Source organism: Colias philodice, chromosome 29 (genome assembly GCF_061535455.1).
Source record: "Colias philodice isolate Cphi_HAF_F1 chromosome 29, ilColPhil1 Martin Lab GWU primary, whole genome shotgun sequence".
Classification (NCBI taxonomy): Eukaryota; Metazoa; Arthropoda; class Insecta; order Lepidoptera; family Pieridae; genus Colias; species Colias philodice.
Genome location: NC_143114.1, coordinates 5,499,421 through 5,521,427, shown reverse-complemented (window position 1 = coordinate 5,521,427; position 22,007 = coordinate 5,499,421). Strand labels below are relative to the sequence as shown.

The 22,007-nt window shown below is 35.5% G+C and overlaps 1 protein-coding gene across 2 annotated transcripts; it reads left to right on the top strand.

Annotated features, from left to right (window-relative positions):
* The first annotated feature begins 1,774 nt into the window (after window positions 1–1,774).
* LOC149475990 (phenoloxidase-activating factor 2-like) lies at window positions 1,775–18,160 on the top strand. Of its 2 annotated transcripts, XM_089713037.1 has the most exons (13): window positions 1,775–2,091; window positions 5,226–5,286; window positions 6,448–6,539; window positions 7,852–7,969; window positions 8,628–8,728; window positions 10,458–10,538; window positions 11,057–11,155; window positions 11,837–11,951; window positions 12,264–12,381; window positions 12,891–12,996; window positions 13,665–13,840; window positions 15,558–15,722; window positions 16,184–18,160. In XM_089713037.1, exons 1-13 carry the CDS (start codon window positions 1,998–2,000, stop codon window positions 16,340–16,342), a joined length of 1,485 nt encoding a protein of 494 aa, XP_089569163.1. In that variant the 5' UTR covers window positions 1,775–1,997; the 3' UTR covers window positions 16,343–18,160. The 2 variants fall into 2 exon arrangements, with proteins under 2 accessions (XP_089569163.1, XP_089569164.1); XM_089713038.1 differs by lacking the exon at window positions 5,226–5,286 and having other exon boundaries at window positions 1,776–2,091.
* Window positions 18,161–22,007: the final 3,847 nt, after the last annotated feature.

Here is a 22,007-nt window from a genome sequence, read left to right as displayed (position 1 = left end):
CCACTTTAAACGGATAGATTTAATTCGAATTCTATTAGTCACGTATACACTGTCAATATTAAATATTGATCAGATTGATCAATTGGATAATATTTTGTTGTAAGATATGTTTTGTGTGACATAATAATAAATATTACTTTCATCTTTAACGTGAAACGAAACGTTTTATTCGCGATTTTGTTGTCAATATTGTTTTTTTTTTTTTAATAATGTTGTCAATATTGTGACATTCCAGTGCTGCCAACTTTAAGTTTTTCGCAAAATTTAGGGAGACTGGTGCTGATAATAAAAAGCTATCCGACCATCATTTTATATTAAAACAAAATTGGTGATCATTTAATCTATAAAGGAGAAGATTTTGGAATAATCTAATTTAATTTTTGCTGATTTGATTTTTTGCACGCCTCATAAGCGAAGCGTTGAGGTGGGTACTACTGTCACTTCGCGCAAAACATCTGATTTTTCAAACTTAAAATGTCTTTATGTATCATACATTGCACTTGTAAGATAATACATACACACACATATTAAGAAAAAACACTATTTTTAACGTTCATGATATTTTTGATGTCATTTTTGTTATTTAAACTAGTTAAAAAACAGTTTAAAAAAGTTCTGTCTTGGACGTCCGTGTGTCTGTATGTGCGGATCCTTTTTCTTGTTAACACGATAGCGACCGAAATACTTTACTAATCGAGTCTTTTTTTTTCTCTTACGCTTGAGTATGCTCAGGAATAGAACCCTTTCATTTTTCAGGGTCTGATTCGATGTGGTTTAATTGTTATTAAATAAACAAAAATAATAATTAATAAATATTTATTAAAAAAAAATTATGAGGCGTGCACTTTTGGATTTTCCAAATTTTTAATTTCTGTATAAATTGTAGCAATGCATAGCATTGATTTATAGTCCATTTATCGAGGAAGCTCTATGTTATATCTTTATACAAATAGGTACCACTAGGAGAATCGCTATTAAAGTTAGTTGCTATATATGTACCTATCTTTTATTTTTTTAATAACTTATGCTTCGGACCTGTGCTTCGGACATAATTGGATAATTATTCTTTAAAAGTTATTGGTTTGTACATGTTTAAAAAAAATTGCTTTACGGGGAAAGTTTTATAACAGTTGCCATCACTGCTTTTTACCGTTGTATTTTGCAAATTTCAATTTTCATCAAGATCCTATTTCCTAATAAAAACATAAAAAGAGAGGCAAATATTATGCCTTCTATGTACAACCAATGTATAGAAATGATAGAAAAATTTCAAATATTGTTATCTACAAAGGTCAAAATAAGAAACAAAGAAAAGATCCAAATCAATGAGTCGCTAGGAGTAATTGTATTCTATGATGAGTCCACATTTGTAGAAAAGGGAAAATAATCGAGGTATAATAATTAAATGATACGGTAAGTGACATTCATATTGCACGCCTCATAAGCGAAGCGTTGAGGTGGGTACTACTGTCACTTCGCGCAAAACATCTGATTTTTCAAACTTAATTTTGTTAGTTTTAGCGATTGAGATAAAAGGCTGTACTGCCTGAAAACTGAGAAAGTAAAATATTATACTTTATTGTACAAAATACTTAATATAAGAAAATCCAGTAGGTACAAATATTTTGCACAATAGCCAACCTTGCTACACAGCAATCTGCCAGGCAACCTTGTAGGAAAGGAAATGTAAGAAGTATAAGGATAGCGAAAAAAATAAAATTACCAACATAATAATATATATCTAAAAAAGAATAATCTTAATTTTCAAATCTTTTTTGTTACAGAATGATCAATCAAAGGCTGGGTTCTTGTGGATGTAACGGAAGACTAGAAATGTGTCCTGATAATCTGTACTAATATTATAAAGCTGAAGAGTTTGTTTGTTTGATCGCGCTAATCTCAGGAACTACTGGTCCGATTTGAAAAATTCTTTCGGTGTTAGATAGCCCATTTATCGAGGAAGGCTATAGGCTATTTATCATCACGCTAAGACCAACATGAGCGGAGCAATGCGGGTGAAACCGCGTGGAACAGCTAGTCTAATATACAATGAATCCCTGTTTCCCTTGGTCACAGCATCACACATGAATGGTAAGACCTATTTCGATAATTCTTATTTTGATGTGTTTGTTATTGTCAGGAGAAGGATCTTATGTTAAAAGAAACTCAAGAAGTTTGCACCAAAATTGAAGAAAATGCAAAAAACATAATAATAATATAAATAACATTGACAATTTTTGCAAAAACAGGACAACATCTACCATCAGCTAGGCTAATATATAAAATTACTAGCTTTCCGCGTTTTTAAGAAGAACCCGCATAGTTCCTGTTCACCTGGGTTTTCCGGGATAAAACCTATCCTATGTGTTAATCCAAGTTACCCTTCATATGTCTGCTAAATTTCATTGTAATCGGTTTCAGTAGTATTCGCGTGAAAGAGTAACAAACATACACACATACATCCATCCTCACAAACTTTTGCATTTATAATATTAGTAGGATCGTCAGTCAGCATCTATTTGTTATCCCCTAAGTTATAAGAATAAGGCAGAACAATGTCTGCTGTGAAAGCTAGTTGTTGTATATTATAAAAGTAAATGTAGGTTTCTAGTTAACTTAATTTCTAGAACAAAGTAACTAGAATGCTTTAATTATTATTTCAGTTTTCTTAACACATAAATTATATTTCACTATTGTGTTAACTCAGACATAATATTATTGAATCTATTAAAACAAAAAAAAAATACTACATATAAAACTCGCTTCCTGCTGTCTATCTGTGTATGCTTAGACCTTTTAAACTATGCAACAGATTTTGATGCTGTTTTTCAATAGATTAGTTTGAGAGGAAGGTTTTACTATATGATTTTGTTAAGTTTTAGATTATGTGTTATGTGTTTCTTTTTAACTGCAAAAACATAAATATCTATTCTAATATTATTAAGCTGTTGTCTTTGTATAAATATGCTAATCACAGGAACCACAGTTTCAATTTGAAAAATTATTTGACTGACTGGCCGGTTGGCTTGGTTGGCAGGGTGCCTTCTGCCACTGGTTGTGGGTTGATTCCCACCCGGGGCAAATATTTGTGTGATGAACATAGATGTTTGCTCTGTGTCTGGGGGTTAATTATCTACATAAGTATTTATTTAAATTTATGTATGTATGTTTATCAGCCATCTGGTTTCCATAACACAAGCGAAAGCTTAGTATGGGATCAGATCGTGCCGTGTGTGAAAATTATCCCGAAAAAAAATATATTTCACTATTAGATAGTCCCTTTATTGAGGAAGGCTATAGGCTATATATTGTATATCATCATGCTAAGACGAATAGGCAATAGGTAAAACTGCATGGCACAAAAAAAGTGAAGTCCCATGTCCCCTAGTGGGGTATGGGGCAGATGCATTATACATCTGTTTCACTGATCAATTTTCTTTAGGGACAAGTAGGTGATCAACCTTCTGTGTCCTGCCAGACCGAGCATTTTTTTTCTTCGTTTCCACCGGAAATCGAACCCAGGACCCCTCGGTGCTACGCTCACGCGTCAACCACCATTCAAAGGAGGCAATCAAACTCAACTCAAACTCAAACATTCATTTATTCAATTAGACTACTATTTAGTAGCACTTTCGAATCGTCATTACATAGTATTTTTAACATTTACCACCGATTCGGAAAGCAGTATCTATGGAGAAGAATCGGCAAGAAACTCCATAGTTGCTCTTTTAAAATAATGTCAATAAATTTACATAAGGCCCTGCGCAGACGGCACACTTTTTGTGCGATCGAGTCTGCGGCGCACAAAAAGTCTGCATGGCGCGCAAAAAGTCGGTCGCGGATTTTTCACAGACTCAACGCACACGACGCACATCTTCGATCATTTTGTCGGCAGAGCTGTAGGGACGTAGACGCTATGGAAATCGTGTAAAGTGTGCGCCGTCTGCGTTAGCGCGCGTTGAAGCAAACGTTCAATTCTTTTCACACACTTTTGTGCGGAGCGGCGCGGTGCGGTCTGCCCGAATTACACGGATTTTTTGTGCGCCGGACTTTTTGCGCGTCGTGTGCGTTACTGCATATAATTTCATAGGTTCTATTTTCACAGACTAAAAAGTGCGTCACGGATAGTCTGTCGTCTGCGCAGGGCCTAATATGTAACTTATATCTAACTACATTCAAATTGGTAAACCCGCGGGGCACAGCTGATATAATAATATGACCTTAGATTAGACTGTTTACAAATGGATAACCTAAAATAATGTTTATTATATTGTATCTATACTAAAAATGTTAATATTTCAGATCCAGATAGTTTGTAAAATTAGGAGATGGAAGAAAAAGAATAATCAGAGACCGCAGAAGCATTGCAATTTTTTTTTAATTATTACTATAATGACACAGCGGTTTTGACCTTCCTCGATAAAAGGGCTATCTAAGACTGAAAGAATTTTTCAAATCGGATTAGCGCGTAGATTAGCGCGTTCAAACAAACAAACTTAAGCTTTATAATATTAGGATAGATTTATGAAATAGCTCTGGTCTGTGGTTTTACCCGCATTGCTCCGCTCCTGTAGGTTTTAGCGTGATGATATATAGCCTACAGCCTTCCTCGATAATCTATATAATAGGCTATCTAACACCAAAATATAAAATCGGACCTGTAGTTCCTGAGATTAGCGCGTTCAAACAAACAAACTCTTCAGCTTTATAATTTTAAAGTAAAGATTTTATGCAAAGGAGCCGTACTATGATCTCTTATTTCCAGACACATTAAATGATAATTAACCACGACTGGTTATTGCCATCATAATCTTCTTTATATATAAAAACTAGCGGTCCGCCCCGGCTTCGCCCGTGGTACATATGAAAAATAGATGTTGGCCGATTCTCAGACTTACCCGATATGCACAGAAAATTTCATGAGAATCGGTCCACCCGTTTCGGAGGAGTATGCAGACTAACATTGTGACACGAGAATTTTATATATAAGAAGATGAATCGCAAAATGTGTTGGTAAGCGCATAACTCGAGAACGGCTGAACCGATTTCGATAATTCTTTTTTTATTATATTCCTTGAAGTACGAGGATGGTTCTTATGTAGAGAAAACGTAAACATGTACCACGGGCGAAGCCGGGGCGGACCGCTAGTTGAATTAAAAAATAAGAGGTCATAATACAGCCCAGGAGATAGCAGAATAACTTTTATAAAATACTTAAGAGTTAGATATCTTGGTCAGTCTGGTCTCGGACTTCAAAGGGGGAGGTCGTGTCATTAAGATGTCAAGGTGAGTGGTAATATTATAATCTTAAAACGGGTTTCCCATCGCGCTGTGCGCATCAAGTTTTTCCTTGTTATCTCTCGTGGTCATGTTTTGTATTAAGTTGTTATTTATAGTTTATTATTGTGCCGGATAAAGAATTTGAACTTTTAACTTTTAACTGAGTAAACGGATTTGGATGATTATTTTTTTATTTGAAAGCTAGTGCCTTTAAATTTAGTCCAGTTCTGACCATTTGACGGTGGTTTAGTTTTTCTTAAAATATAATTATGATTTTTACGTTTTCACTCCATAAGAACCATCCTCGTACTTCAAGGAATATAATATTTAAAAATAATAATTGACAAAATCGGTTCTGCCGTTCTTGAGTTTTGCATACCATCACATTTTGCAATTTATTTTATACTAGATTTCCTCCCGCGGCTTCGCCCGCGTTTTCAAAGGAAAACCCGCATAGTTCCCGTTCCCGTGGGATTTCCGGGATAAAACCTATCCTATGTGTTAAACCAAGTTACCCTCTATATGTGTGCTAAATTTCATTGTAATCGGTTCAGTAGTTTTTACGTGAAAGAGTAACAAACATCCATACATCCTTACAAACTTTCGCCTTTATAATATATATTAGATTATAGACTAGCTTTCCGGCACAACTTTAACAAATTATATACTAAAACCTTCCTCCTAAATCACTCCATCTATTAAAAAAAACCGTATCAAAATCATTGAGATAATATTACTACGTATGGAGGAGACACCACGAACAAAATCTGTGCGCCATTTTTTTGCTCTAACTAAGTTTTAAAAATTATTATTTAGTTAGGTACTTAACGATGAAAGTTATTCCTTTGCACTTTTCCGTATTATTTGTATTATTTGTGCAATATCGTAACACACACGAAGGCATGTTTGATGCGTTTCACTTTAAAACCATTAAAAAATACCGCTCAACATACGTCACATGACGTATGTTGAGTGGAACATAAGTGATGTAGGCGGTGTCGTCTCCTATTAATATTATCTCAATGATCAAAATCCGTTGCGTAATTTTAAAGATTTAAGCATACATAGGGATATAGGGACAGAGAAAGCGACTTTGTTTTATACTATGTAGAGATGATATAAGGATATTATATAAATATCAAAAGGTGCTTATAATTTGAATTTCAGGCTCTGTGTGGTGTTACTAGTGTCCCTGCCTTTTATACTATGCAAGCCACAAGCTTCGAGTAGAGGCGGTCCTAACTTAGATCCTGTTACAGGTAAACTTAGAAATTAAGGACTTTTAACGGATTTTAAACACGATTTATTCATTATATTATAATCCCGACGTTTTCGCTCACTTTGCAGCGAGCGTGCAGTAGAGAAAATACTGTAAAGAATTTTTAACTAATTTCAAATCTATGTCCTTATAAAAATACGGACTGAAGAGTTTGCTTGCTAGAATGTGCTAATATCAGAAACTACTGGTTCGATTTGGAAAATTCTTTCAGTTTTAGATAGCCCAATTATTGGGGAAGGCTATAGGCATCACGCTAAGACCAACAGGAATGGAGCAAGCAAGTCTAATTTATTTATTATATTTATTTATTTGTACAAGGTACCTTACAGATAATCATACATTAAATAGAACATATTACAAGGTACACCAATATAAAATAAATAAATAAATAAATATTATAGGACATTATTACACAAATCGCCCTAGTCCCACAGTAAGCTCAATTAAGGCTTGTGTTGTGGGTACTAGGCGACGATAAATATAATCTTATATATAAAAATGAATCCAAAATGTGTTGGTAAGCGCATAACTCGAGAACGGCTGAACCGATTTCGATAATTCTTTTTTTTATTATATTCCTTGAAGCACGAGGATGGTTTTTATGTAGAGAAAACGTAAATATGTACCACGGGCGAAGCCGGGGCGGACCGCTAGTATTTAATAAATACATATATAGATAATAACACCCAGACCCAAGAACAAATAATTGAGTTCATCACACAAATATTTGCCCTGACCGGGGATCGAACCCGGGACCGTCGGCTCAGTAGGCAGTTACTTTACCACTGCGCCAACCGCGTCGTCAATAACAATAAGATGTAGTGTGTGAGCAAAAAATATAAAATATAAATATAAAAAATATAACAATATAAAAAACATTTTAAATCTATGTCCTCACTAAAATACGGACTGAAGAGTTTGTTTGTGCGTGCTAATATTAAAAACTACTGGTTTGATTTGAAAAATTCTTTCACTTCTAACTACTAACTACGTACTCCAAATTAATAACTACCAAGTACCTACCAACTTGACCGCCTCCTTGGTACAGTGGTTGACGCGTGAGCGTAGAACCGAGGGTCCTGGGTTCGATTCCCGGTGGAGACGAAGAAAAAAAAATGTCTCGGTCTGGCAGGACGCAGAAGGCTGATCACCTACTTGTCCCTAAAGAAAATCGATCAGTGAAACAGATGTATGCATAATGCATCTGCCCCTTACCCCACTACGGGGATACGGGACTTCACACCCACCTATGTACCAACTTATTTCTAATAACTCCTAACTACACTTTCCAGGTGCGTCCATGCCATGTACTCTACAAGATGGATCAAAAGGAGAATGCGTGCCGTATTTCCAATGTGACGAGTCGTCTCTCACAATTATAGACGATGGTTCCGATCTTTTGGACCTCAGGTAAAGTATTTTTTGACCTCCTTGGTACAGTAAACGCGTGATCTTACAACCATGGAATACATTTAGAATACATATACAATTTTTCTCGCGTTTATTTATAATTAATTTTTTGGAAAAAACATGGCCAATTTCAGTCAAAATTTATAGTTTTCAGACAAGAAATGAAGATCCTCACTATCCAAGTTTCCACCTTGGTGAGAAAAATTAACATTTTAAAGGAAACTTTTTAAAAATCTTGAAATGTTTTAATTTTTTATTAAAGACCTTGAAATGAGCTATAACTATTCCATTTGCGATATCACAAAATTCTCCATAGATTTTGAGATATTTGATGCAATACCAAATATCCCTAGACTTTGTTGATGCGTGTATACAGTATTACAGTGTGACTTGATATGGGTGTAATTGTATTTTCTAGTGTTTTATTTTACGCGAGTATTATAACATTTAGAAATTAAAGACTTTAAACGGATTTTAAACGCGATTTATTCATTATATTATTTTCCTGACGTTTCGAACACTTTACAGCGAGCGTGGTCACGGGGAGACTGGTCCTGGGTTCCTGGTCAGTTCCCCCGTGACCACGCTCTTTGTAAAATCCGTTAAAAAGTCTTTAATTTCTAGCAGCTAATAGTATTTATATTATTTATTAATTCAGGTCTTCCGTGTGTGCACATTACCTGGACGTATGTTGTGCACACAACGACGGGACAATAAGAACAACCACACCCGTGCCTGAGGTATTCAACAGTTTACACAGTGAGTATACAAACATACAATGAACAACATCATAATTTAGTTTTTTTTTTTATTTAAAAAAGACGGGTTGCACTCCGGGAGTGCCGGCAGAAGTGAAAACTTGATTATTAACGTTGAGCATGTTTGATATTCATCCGACGCTTTTTCGATCAGGTCACGTGTCCTGACGCGAGTTTAAGATTTTATACCCATTACAGAAAAAGTGCTCAACGCCGCTAAAAAAGTTTTCACTTCAAAAATAGTCAAAAATAAATTCTTCAAAATGCAGTAGTAACAACAGACAGATAAATATGAATATGATTATTTTGGCTTTTGTACACATAAAGTACACTAGCTGTTGCCCGCAGCTTCACCTGCGTCATGGACCTAAAAACTATTTTTTGGTCCATGCCTGCGTGGAAAAGATAAATTTTCATGGTACAAATTTTCATCCCCTATTTGAAGTGAGAATTGATCAAAATCCTTAACGGACGGATGCCTACGTCCTAAAGTCTATCTGCAAGCCAAATTTCAGCCCGATCTCTCCAGTGGTTTGGTCTGTACGTTGATAGATCACTATATCAGTCAGCCTTTGAGTTATATAAAGGGTTACTTGTAAAACACCAGGACAAGATAGCTAACATAATTACAACATATGTGTGCTAAATTTCATTGTAATCGGTTCAGTAGTATTTGCGTGAAAGAGTAACATACACACACATACACATCCTCACATACTTTCGCATTTATAAACATTTTATAGTAGGAAGGATGTTATTAAGTGCTAAATAATAAATGCTTATTCATTGTGTTCATAGAAATCTAAATAACAAGACACTAGAAGTCGTAAGCGTGCGTGACCTTGTCGCCACTCAGGTGATTTGCACAACACCAGTGCATTCGTCACTGTTCAGTTGCTCTGGAGACGTATGAGTGTATACATGGTGTGTTTCAGCAATTCCCATTGCGGAAATTCTTCCACAAGTTGTAATTATACTTATAAAGGAATAATATTTCATCGGAAAATATTTTTTTTTAGAAATAATGCCGTTTTTCCTTAAAATTATAGAATATTTACAAGTATTACGAGCGTCACCATAGTAATCGAAATAACAATGAATGACACAGTCGACCATTCTTATTATCACGTTTGTTCGTATTGGAGCAAAAAGTCTCATATACTTAGGGATGTTATTCTAAAATAAACCGTAAATTCGTGCGTTAGGATACATATTCAAAAGCTTAATTTAATAGATAAGTTAGTTTTCACTAAAATCAAGCTGTCCAATAAAAGGCATAGTTTACTTGTGTGTACTGTTTAGCTTTCGGTTTGAATGTGTTGATTTTGGCGACAGCGGTTTTCATACGAATTATGACATTTTAGCACTTCTATGTGTCTTGTTATTTAGATTTCTATGATTGTGTTACTATTTATGAGTTAACTCACAGAAGTTTGATGAATATGTCACTATGTCCATTGCAATAATGTTTATTTTACCTTACAAGTGATAATAAGGTTTTTGAAGTGAAACTTCTTTATCGGGGTTGGAAAACATTTAGTGCATCATTTTTTCGTTACGCGTGACATTTTTCAGATACGCGCCATCTTTTTCTTATCCCTACCACGCGTTATTCGACATATTTCTGTAAAGTTGCATATAGTAAATTATTTTTTGAAAAATAAGGTCATAAAGAAGTTTCACTTCTTACGTGTGTACACTAGTACACGCACACATTTTTTATTTTACAGGTGACGCTGATACTTATACACAGATTGCTTTCGATATGCCTGTATCGTCGTTTGTTCATAAAAAATCTGAAGGATTACCAGGTAAAACCCCTTTAAAGGTAACTAGCTTTCTGCCCGCGTCTTTTCAAAGAAAAACCCTCATAGTTCCCGTTACTATGGGATTTCCGGGATAAAAAGCCTATGTCTTATTCTGAGTCTTCAGCTACCTACATACCAAATTTCATTGTAACCGGTTCAGTAGTATTTACGTAAATGAGTAACAGACATCCATCCATCCTCGCAAACTATCGCATTTATTTATAATATTACTATTATGTTTTTCTTTCTCTATTACTACATTTCCGCCCGCGGCTTCGCCCGCGTTTTCAAAGGAAAACCCGCATAGTTCCCGTTCCCGTGGGATTTCCGGGACAAAACCCATCCTATGTGTTAATCCAAGTTACCCTCTATATGTGTGCTAAATTTCATTGTAATCGGTTCAGTAGTTTTTACGTGAAAGAGTAACAAACATCCATACATCCATAGATCCATACATCCATACTTACAAACTTTCGCCTTTATAATAGTATATTAAGATAGGGAAAACATTGATCTTCCAGATCCCAAAACCACTGAAGAAGCTAATAAATGGCTCAATAGCCTTTTGTCAAACGCATCTGTAACTAATTCCTCCAAGGATGGGTCGTTAAACCCTACAGGTTAGTATGATTATCTCAATTATAATCTTTACCTAAACTATTATAGATAACTAGCTTCCGCCCGCGGATTCGCCCGCGTGGTGTTTTGATAAAAGGTAGCCTATATTCTTTCTCAGGGTCTAAAGATTGTCTGTGCCAAATTTCATCAAAATCGGTTGAGAGGTTTAAGCGGGAAAGCGTAACAGACAGACAGATAGAAGAATTACTTTCGCATTTATAATATTAGTAGGGATTAGTTGGAGTAGGATAATTCGATTTGTGTTTATTCTTTATTTGCTTCAGTTTTTTAAGTTGCATTATTGTACTTTTTTTACACGCTTTTTGACCCACTTTAAACGGCCAGATTTCGTTCAAACTTTGTAGATTTATTGAGGACCGATGACAATACACTAATTTGATAAAATAAATAATAGTTAAAAAAAAACACGCTTTTTATAGAAAACCGAACTAAAAGCGTGTTTATTAGTTTTTTAAACTACTAGCGGTCCGCCCCGGCTTCGCCCGTGGTACATGTTTACGTTTTCTCTACATAAGAACCATCCTCGTACTTCAAGGAATATAATAAAAAAGAATTATCGAAATCGGTTCAGCCGTTCTCGAGTTATGCGCTTACCAACACATTTTGCGATTCATTTTTATATATAAGAAGAAGAAGAAGATATAAGTTATGTTATTTTTCAGGGTGTGGCTGGAATAATCCGAAAATTAGAGCATTTAAAACAACAACAAGGGAAGTGGCTGAAAACAGTGTATATGCGAACTACGGGGATTTCCCTTTTATGGTCGCTATAATTAAGTAAGTTAACCGACTGCGATATAAAGGGGTTAGGTTTTTGAAATAAAATACATGTAGTCACAAATATCTATACTAATATTATAAAGCTGAAGAGTTTGTTTGTACGCGTTATTCTCAGGAACTACTGGTCCTATTTGTAAAATTATTTCGGTGTTCTGTCACACGTCGCCTTACTCCATGACGTGACGGTTTTGCATTGACGCGAAGCATATACTTAGCATACAAATGCCTTATAAATGAAAAAAAAAAAACACGCGATCTTTTTTTTTTCAAATTTTTGATGTTTTTGTTAATTTATTTTTTATATTTCAGGCAAAATAATATAAATGATGTTTGGTCTCCAAGGGATTATGTCGGCGGCGCTGTTTTAATTCATCCATCTTATGTATTGACTGTAGCCCATAAAGTAGCCAAGTTGGAACCTTCAGAGGTATAGTATATCTATCCATACTAATATAATAATTGCGAAAGTAACTCTTTCTGTCTGTCTGTTACTCAATCACGCCTAAACTACTGAACCAATTTGCATGAAATTTGGTATGGAGATATTTTGATACCCGAGAAAGGACATAGGCTACCTTTTATTGCGAAATATGTACCACGGGCGAAGCCGGGGCGGACCACTAGTACTTATATAAGCTGAAGAGTTTGTTTGTTTGTTTGAACGCGCTTATCTCGGGAACTACTGGTCCGATTTGAAAAATTCTTTTTACGATTCCGTTTTTAATGTCGTTTAATAATGTAGTTATTAAGCTATTGCATAGCTTCTATCGCGGGCCTTGAGCGCGGGGACTGAACCCAGAAATACCGTAACGAAAAAACCTCACGCTCCCCACGGGGACGGGCGCGGAGGTGTGGCTTGAAGGCATAGCATGCAATATTTAGCTTTACCGCGGCAGTCCCCGAGTGACACACGTCTTTTTTGTATTATGTTTACAGATAAAATGTCGCGCGGGTGAATACGACACGCAAACAACAAAGGAACAATTTTCACACCAAGAGAGAAACGTGAAGGAAATTACAATTCACGAAAACTATTTTAGGGGTAAGTCAATTTTTGAAGTGAAACTTCTTTAGGCGCGTTGAGAGTAAAATTTCAAGTCGCGTCAGGGCAATACCGTCACGCCATGGAGTAAGGCAACGATTTTGGTATATTTTATGGTCAGTTTCACTTCTGACACGTGTGCTCGGCATACATGCTCTTTTTATTTACTTTGGAGGTTTTTTAATCTATTAATATTATGAAGCTGAAGAGTTTGTTTGAACGCGCTAATCTCAGGAACTACTGGTCCGATTTGAAAAATTCTTTCGGTGTTAGATAGCCTATTTATCGAGGAAGGCTATAGGTTATATATCATCACGTTAGGACCAATAAGAACGTAGCAATGCGGGTGAAACCGCGTGGCACAGCTAGTATTAGTATAAACTAGATTTCCGCCTGCGGCTTCGCCCGCGTTTGCAAAGGAAAACCCGCATAGTTCCCGTTCCCTTGGCATTTCCGGGATAAAACCTATCCTATGTGTTAATCCAAGTTACCCTCTATATCTGTGCTAAATTTCATTGTAATCGGTTCAGTAGTTTTTACGTGAAAGAGTAACAAACATCCATACATCCATACAAACTTTCGCCTTTATAATATATATTAGATAGATATTATTTATGTATAAATTTTAATATAAATTGTATACTATAATATTTTTTTTAATATTTCAGCATCTCTATACAACGATATAGCATTATTATCCCTAGAGAAACCCTTCGATTTAACCCCAAACATCGGAATAGGGTGTCTCGGCAAAACTCTGCCCGGAAATGACGTCACATGCTTCGCGATGGGCTGGGGGAAGGAGATTGACAAAAACTACGCGGATGCTATTATATTGAAAAAGGTAATTTTTACAATTTTTGAAGTGAAAACTTCTTTAGCGGCGTTGAGCACTTTTTCTGTAATGGGTATAAAATCTTAAACTCGCGTCAGGACACGTGACCTGATCGAAAAAGCGTAAGACGGATACCATTCCAAAATATCAAACATGCTCAACGTTAATAATCAAGTTTTCACTTCTGCCGGCACTCCCCCAGTGCAACCCGTCTTTTTTTATGTGTGGTTGTGTTGTCAAATGCAAAAAAATACAGTGCGTGTGTGCCGAGCACGTGTCAGAAGTGGAACTTTGGCAATATTCAAAGATATCAAAATAGTCGCCTTGATGTGGCGGTATTGCCATGACGCGACCTTGAAATTTTACTCTTAACGCGCCTAAAGAAGTTTCATTTAAAAAAAAATATTTTTAAAGAAAAGAAAAAGTCGATCATGGGGCGGCAAAAGAATGAAATGGATTCGTTTACTTTGGCGGGTTCATGGGTGGCCGAAAGATCAGGCATCGCCCTGGCAAGGCGAAAGACCCGGGTTCGAATCCCGCCTCGTTATTTAAAATATTTTTTTATTGTTAAAAAATTTCTCGCCCTTAATATTTTCTTGTGTACATTGAGAAATTAAAGACTTAAGGAAAGAATACGATTTATTCAATATATGAACAGCGAACGTGGTCACTAAGGCCTAGTACTAAGGCCTGATTCTCCCCGTTCGTTATAGCTTTTAATTTCTAAATGTCTCACCCGTTTTTTCTGCCCTTTTTCTTAGTGATAATTACAGATTTTATTTAATAACTAGCTGCGCCGTGCGGTTTCACCCGCGTGGCTCCTGTTGGTCTTAGCGTGATGATAATATATAACCTTCCTCGATAAATAGGCTATCTAATGCCGGCTGTACACACTCGCCGAGACACACCGAGACAGGCCGAGAACGAGTATGTACATGGTGGCATTCGTCTTGTCTCGCTCTCTCGTGTCTCGCCTCGGTTGTCTCGGTTACTGGTCGGTTTTTTGCGCCCGAGTCAAAGGGTCTCGTTGAGTCTCGCGAGGAAAACGAGAGCGAGCATGTACACACTTGTTCAGTTAGTTGCTCGCTGACGTTATTTATGAACGCACGTGTTTCACTATGTGGTCTAATGAACGAGAATTACAGTTTTTGGAGTGCTATCAAACAGAAGAACCTTTTTTATGGAACTTATTTTTTATGGATTTATTTTAAATTGGCCAGAAGGTTCTACCACCAACTCAGCCAATTGATTTTCCATTGTACTTCTGAAACAATGAAGCGTTTCTATTGATTCCTTAAAAATACAATAAAATACATTAACTATTCAGGAAGTTTTTATATTTATTTCCCTGTTTCTACTGCGGTGCATAGTAATCATCCACCATCTTCTTTTTCTCCATGGTTTGAGAAATTTTTTTATAGTAAATGTTTAAAAAATTATAATAGCTCACGGCACAAAGACAAATAGCAGCAGCTGTTTCTACGTCCATTCTCGTGTAAGTCTTCAGTTCAAATGTTAGAACAAGTGTGTACAGGCATGCTCTCGACGAGAGTCTTTTCGGCCGAGGCTCTCGGCGAGAGGCTCTCGACGAGTGTGTACAGCCGCGGTGACACCGAAAGAATTTTTCTAATCGGCCCAGTAGTTCCTGAGATTAGCGCGTTCAAACAAACTCTTCAGCTTTATAATATTAGTATAAATTTTAAATTATTTTTTATTAAAATTTCAGGTGAGACTAAATCTAGTAGACCATTCAACTTGTGAGCGACAAATGCAAAAGGAACGTTTTGGACCGCTGTTTAAATTGCACGAATCGTTTGTATGTGCGGGGGGTAAAGAGGGGGTGGATACTTGCAAGGGGGATGGGGGTTCACCCCTCGTTTGTACTGAAGAAGTAAGTTATTTTTTACTAGCTATGTACTAAATTTGAAATAAATCCATGCAGTAATTTTTGAGTTTAGCCCGAACATACATACAGACACACAGACAAAAATTCTAAGAACTATACGTTACGTACGTAAGTTACAATACTCATCCGAAACGGCTGAACTGATATTCATGAAAATTACTACTACACACTACTACTGACTACTATTACTATATAGCCTACCAGCTGTTCGCCAGCGGCTTCGCCCACTTAGTCAAAGAAAATCCCGCATAGTTCCCGTTCCCGTGGGATTTCCGGGATAAAACCTATCCCATGTCGTTCCTCAGGTCTCAAGATATCTCTGTACCAAATTTGAAGTAAATACAGTAATTTTTGGGTTTAGCCCGAACATACATACAGATAAACAGACAAAAATTAAACAAAAAGGTTTTTTTTTTGTATTTTTAATAATATATTTTTAATTTCAGATAAAGGGCGATGATACAAGGTATGTGGTCTATGGTCTGGTGGCCTATGGTCTGCAGTGTGGCCATAAAGATGTTCCAGGGGTATACGCTAACATACCAAATTTATATAACTGGATAGACCAACAGATGAACGGTCAGGACAAACCGTATATATATTAGAATAAGTATAGTTTAAAAAGAGCGGATGTCAGAAGTGAAACTTCTTGGCAAGATTCAAAGGTACCAAAATCGTCGCCTTACTCCATGACGGTATTGCTATGAACGTGAAATTTTACTCTCAACGCGCAAAGAAGTTTCACTTAAAATTTAAAAACATGCCTAAAATAATAATTATTATATTGGCACCGATCCTTGATAAGTGTACAAAGTTTGAATTAAATCTGTCCGTTTAAAGTGGGTCAAAATCGAGTAAAGGAGTCGGTTACATACAAACATACAGGTGAAGATAATAAAAGCGTGTTAAAAAAAGAAAATATATATTTTTAGTTATATATTTTAGTTTATTATGAAAACCATTTTGATATTATGTATACAGGGTGTCCCACTATGGGTATACTAAGCTCAAAGGAGTATATAGTTTTGCATACTGAGTGCGTAAAAAATACTTATAAAATTCCAGACACAGATTTTTTTTTCAAATATATGTGTTCTTGTGTACACCCATAACAAGCAACCCGCCCTATTTTGCCACCAACACGTAAGCTATCGTTTAAGATTGTGTTTTCATAGACAAATTGTTCACGAAGCGAAGCGGTATCTGCCGGCTGCGCGAAGCTAGAAGAGAACATGGATTTTCAGGAAAAATTTAGCAAAATTTTTTTATGTCATTTTGTTGTTTAAGTATTATTTACGTGATCAGTGTATGCGAAACTACAAGCCCCTTCGCGCATAGTATACCAATAGTGGGACACCCGTATAAAGCAAATTTTTTTTAGAAAAAGGTCTTTAAAAATAGTTATACATTAAAATATGGATATTAAGAATACATATTCAGTTTCATGAATTTATTATTCGTGTACCTAATTATAGTCCAGCCAATTTAATATGCAACATTTGACGTCTATCAAATTTATCCTCAAAGAGAGGTAACCTTCTTAAAAACATCGAGTGAATTATTAATCGATACGGACTTGAAACATTTGTCAATCGAACTTGAAACACATGTAAATTTTAAAATTCATCAGGCGAATCCCTGTCCCAATAGTATACTTTCTTTCGTAAAAAAGAGCAAAATAAGACAAGTATAATACATAATTAAAAAACACAACGCATTTATTGATTTATGATGATTTATTTTCACAAGTAATCAATGCATTCGATTCTAGATGTCAGATTTCGATTTTTAGAGTAACGTTTCTGGTATTTAAAAAGAAAAAAGATTTATTGACACAAAATTGTAGTGACGTCAGTTCTTTAAATTAGAAATTGATTATTATGTTTAGAATGGTTTTATCAGTAAAATCAAAACTTAAAATAACTTGTATCGGTCATTATTATTATAAATATGTAATCGTAATTGAAAAAAGTTAAGCAAATGTGCAGTTCTAACAAAACGAAATATCATGTTATTCTATGTCGTCGTTACTAGGTTACGTTGTGGAATTTTGTCTGTCAAATGTTGCCTATTAAAATGGCTCTACTCTACTCACTTATAATAATGATTTTTTAAACTGTACCTTGTAAACTCTAAAAAGTGTATTTTTGAAGTGAAACTTCTTTATCGGGGTTGGAAAAAAATTTAGTGTAACATTTTTCCGTTACGCGCCATCTTTTTCTTATCCCCATCACGCGTGATTCGACGTATTTGCATATAGTAAATTATTTTTTGAAAAAATAAGGTCATAAAGAAGTTTCACTTCTTACGTGTGTACACTAGTACACGCACACATTTTTGTATTGTAAAATTAAAATTGTTAAAATTTTGAGAAATTGTGTTACTTCCATTTGTATTAATAAAATTATTATTATTCTGGATAATTTTGTTTTTTATTTTACATACCCTCATAATTAAAAACTTATTCTTTTATATCGGTATCTATACTAATATTATAAAGCTGAAGAGTTTGTTTGAACGCGCTAATCTCAGGAACTTCTGATCTGATTTGAAACATTCTTTCGGTGTTATATAGCCCATTTATCGAGGCTATATGCTATATAATATCATCACGCTAAGACCAACAGGAGCGCAGTATTGCTGGTAAAACCGCGGGGCACAGCCAGTTATTTATATTAAGAAGCCGAAAAAAGTCGATTGTTGTTTGTCACCTCATAACTTTTGACTGGGTGAACCGATTTAGATTTTATTTATTTACTACCTGTGCCCCGTGGTTTCACCCGCATGGTTCCGCTCTTGTAGGCCTAAGCGTGTTGATAATTTCATAAAAAAAATTGGTTGTCTGTAAAGTCGGTATACTGACGATAGTTGAACGTGACAACGTCCGATTGTGCTTCTTTGTCGCTCGTTCCGCGCTCTCGCTCGCACTTCAAGCCTTATGGAACGCCTCAGAGCGAGGTAACGCTGCATGAGTCATGTTTTTTCGTGCATGCATCCGGCTCTATCGAATTAGCAGACGTTGACACGTCAAAAAATACGTCTCATGACTCATCTGGTTATCAGATCGGTGAAGGACGATCTCCCACCGGCTCTTAGACCATTTGTATCAAATTTCATATAGATTCGATCAGCTGTGTTTGCTTAAAATAATACCAAACTATACATTTTCACGAACTTCCGTGATATAATATTAGTTAGAACGTTTTTACGACAGGAGCTTCATAAAAACTTGCTCACTACAATATGTTTCCTGTGCTATTAAATTTATTGCAGCCTTCTGAGGAATGGTAAACCCGATGATGCGTATATTTGATTGAGTTTATAACTAGCTTTCCGCCCGCGACTTCGCCTGTTTTGTCTAAAATCTAATCCTATCCTATTAATATTATAAATGCGAAAGTTTGTAAGGATGTGTGTGTGTGTTTTTGTTACTCTTTCACGCAAATACTACTGAAACTACAACGAAATTTAGCACACATATAGAGGGTAACTTGGATTAACACATAGGATAGGTTTTATCCCGGAAATCACACGGGAACGGGAACTATGCGAGTTTTTCTTTGAAAACAAAATTCTAAATCTAGTTAAGAATAAGAATAAGAATAAGAATATCTTTATTGAAAAAGTAAAATAATACATTTAAAATTTGGGGAAACTAAAGCCTGTGTTAGTTGGAAACTGTGTTACAGGCTTTAGAATCCCTTCACAATTTTTGTAGTTTGCCTTTTTCAACTTAAAACATAATTAAATTACAATTTAAACAAAGAAAAAAAAAAGATTGCATGCATGAATGTTTGTGTGTGTGTGTGTGTGTGTGTGTGTGTGTGTTTGTGTGTGGGTGTGTGTGTGTATGTGTGTAATAAAATAATAATTTTTATTAAATATACGACCGTAATAGATTCTCTGTGGCTTCGTAATCTAACTTGTTAAGAATAATTAATAGTTCTTTTTTAAATTTATGATTCGAATATTTTTTAACTACTTTTACGTTATTACCAAATAAGCCATTATATATCTTAGGAGTAAAGAACTCTGAACTTCTACTGCCGAACGCAGTATTAAACGTTGGAACAGGAACCCGCTCCAATCGTTTGTCACATTGTGAGAGTGTCGGTACAATGTATCGATGAAATTTGCAAAGGCAGCGATATAAAAACATTTTTCTCACTGTTAGTACATTACACTGTTGATATAGATCAGTTGTAGGGTGCCTGAACGGTAAACGATACATGACCTTAAGTATGGCGCGTTGTGAACGTTCCAATTGTATAAGGTTGCATTTAGGTGCACTGCCCCAGATGGTTAAGCAGTAGGTTATGATACTCTCACATAAAGATTTATATGTTAAAGTGAGTATATCAGGGCTGGCCACTTCCCTTAGATTTTTAAAAACATGCATCAATTTTCTAGATCTAGTGGAGACTTCAGTTATGTGTGGGCCCCAGGTAAGTCGGTCATCCAATATGACTCCTAAATATTTAATCGTTTTAACACGTTCTAAGGTGGCACATGAACAACACGCGGGGAGGCTCACTTCTCTGTTACATGGGTAAGTATGTAATTGAATTTTGAATGACTCTTTCGGGCATGTACGAGCTGTAATATCAAAGCAGACGTATTTAGTCTTCATGGTGTTTAGGGTAAGTAGGCTATCTTCTAACCAGGCTGTCACCTTACTCATTTCTGTTTCAGCAATTTGACATACTGCACTCCAAGAAGGACCACGAAATAAAAGAACAGTATCGTCCGCGAACATGGTTATGTCGGTTTTATTTAAACGAAGATTACATAGTTCGTTCACGTAGACGATAAACAGCGATGGACCGAGGGTACTACCCTGCGGTATTCCGTACAAACATGAAGCGTTGCTGCTAAAGTGGCCATTTACCCTTACCCTCTGAGTTCTGCCTGACAGATAAGATCTGAACCATTCAAGAGGCATTCCCCTTACTCCCATATTTTGCATACGTGACAAAAGTATGGGAATAGAAACGGTGTCAAATGCCTTTTGAAGGTCCAGAAATACACCCATGCACTTTTCATTGTTGTCCAGGTAAGATCGTATTTTCGATGTTAAGCTGTAGACTGCATCCTCTGTAGACTTACCGATCCTGAACCCATATTGCAGTGAACTGAGCATCTTAAATCTAGTTAAGTATTTTATCAATCTATTGTTTACGATTTTTTCAATTATTTTAGAAAATGTTGATATAAGCGAAATTGGTCTATAGTTACAGGCTAAACTTTTGTCGCCAGATTTAAAAATAGGAGATACTATGGCTTTTTTAAAGGGGTCTGGAAAAACGGCACTTTCAAAACTAAGATTAATTAAATATGTAATAGGTTCAATGATTAGATTTTGGATTTCTTTTAGCAAATTTGTAGATATATTGTCCCAACCTGGAGCACAGGAAGATTTTAAACTATTTATTACACTTTGAACCTCATTGCAGTTTGTCGGTAAAAGTAGGAATGAATTAGGAGGGGCGTCTACAGAGGAAGCTTTTTTAGCCAAACAATCCTCAGTGCATCCCAACATATTAAGTGTATTGTTTGCCAAATCGCTACCTATAGAAGTAAAATATCTGTTCACTTCGTTCAGCGAGTCAGTAGTAGATGTATTTATTTTTAAGAGCTTATCAGGTATTGGTGCGGTTTTATTTATGTTGCATACGTCCTTTATTATATTCCAAGTATTTTTAATATTTCCTGCATTCTGTCTAAATTGGTTTTGATAATACTGTTTCTTAGCTGTTAATTGTACTGTGTCTGTAGCAGTTAATTGTATACTAAACACATTCCTCGAAAATCACTCTATTTATAAATAACCGCATCAAAATCCGTCACGTAGTTTGAAAGATTTAAGCATACATAAGAACAGAGAAAGCGACAGCCGACATCGTTTTATAACTACTATTTGGTTACATCGAAAACAAAATTTATATTGTACTATCAATGTATTCATGGATTTGTCTAGACTTCGTTTAGGAAAAATCTGTTAAAAATATTACAAAAAATGTTACACATAAGCGGAGCCGGGGCAAGCAGTTAGTATATTTGTGTTTTATTGAAATTAATATTATATGTTTGTATGAGTCCAGTTTGATCTTGACCTGTTGTTTATATTATCTCATTGCTAGTGTTGTTCATTTTATCGATATCGAGGATGTATTAAAATTGAAAAAACTTAGATAATTAATATAACATATCATATATTTGTTATCCTAATAGTTTACCTTATAGTTGTTTCATCAATCACTACATAGTATA

What these genes read in the sequence shown, in the direction of transcription:
- LOC149475990 (XM_089713037.1), top strand. Translation starts at nt 1,998, where the DNA reads ATGAGCGGAGCAATGCGGGTGAAACCGCGTGGAACAGCTAGTCTAATA. An exon ending in TAACTTAGATCCTGTTACAG is followed by an intron (nt 6,540 to 7,851) that starts GTAAACTTAGAA and finishes TACACTTTCCAG; the next exon opens with GTGCGTCCATGCCATGTACT. An exon ending in TTTATGGTCGCTATAATTAA is followed by an intron (nt 11,952 to 12,263) that starts GTAAGTTAACCG and finishes TTTATATTTCAG; the next exon opens with GCAAAATAATATAAATGATG.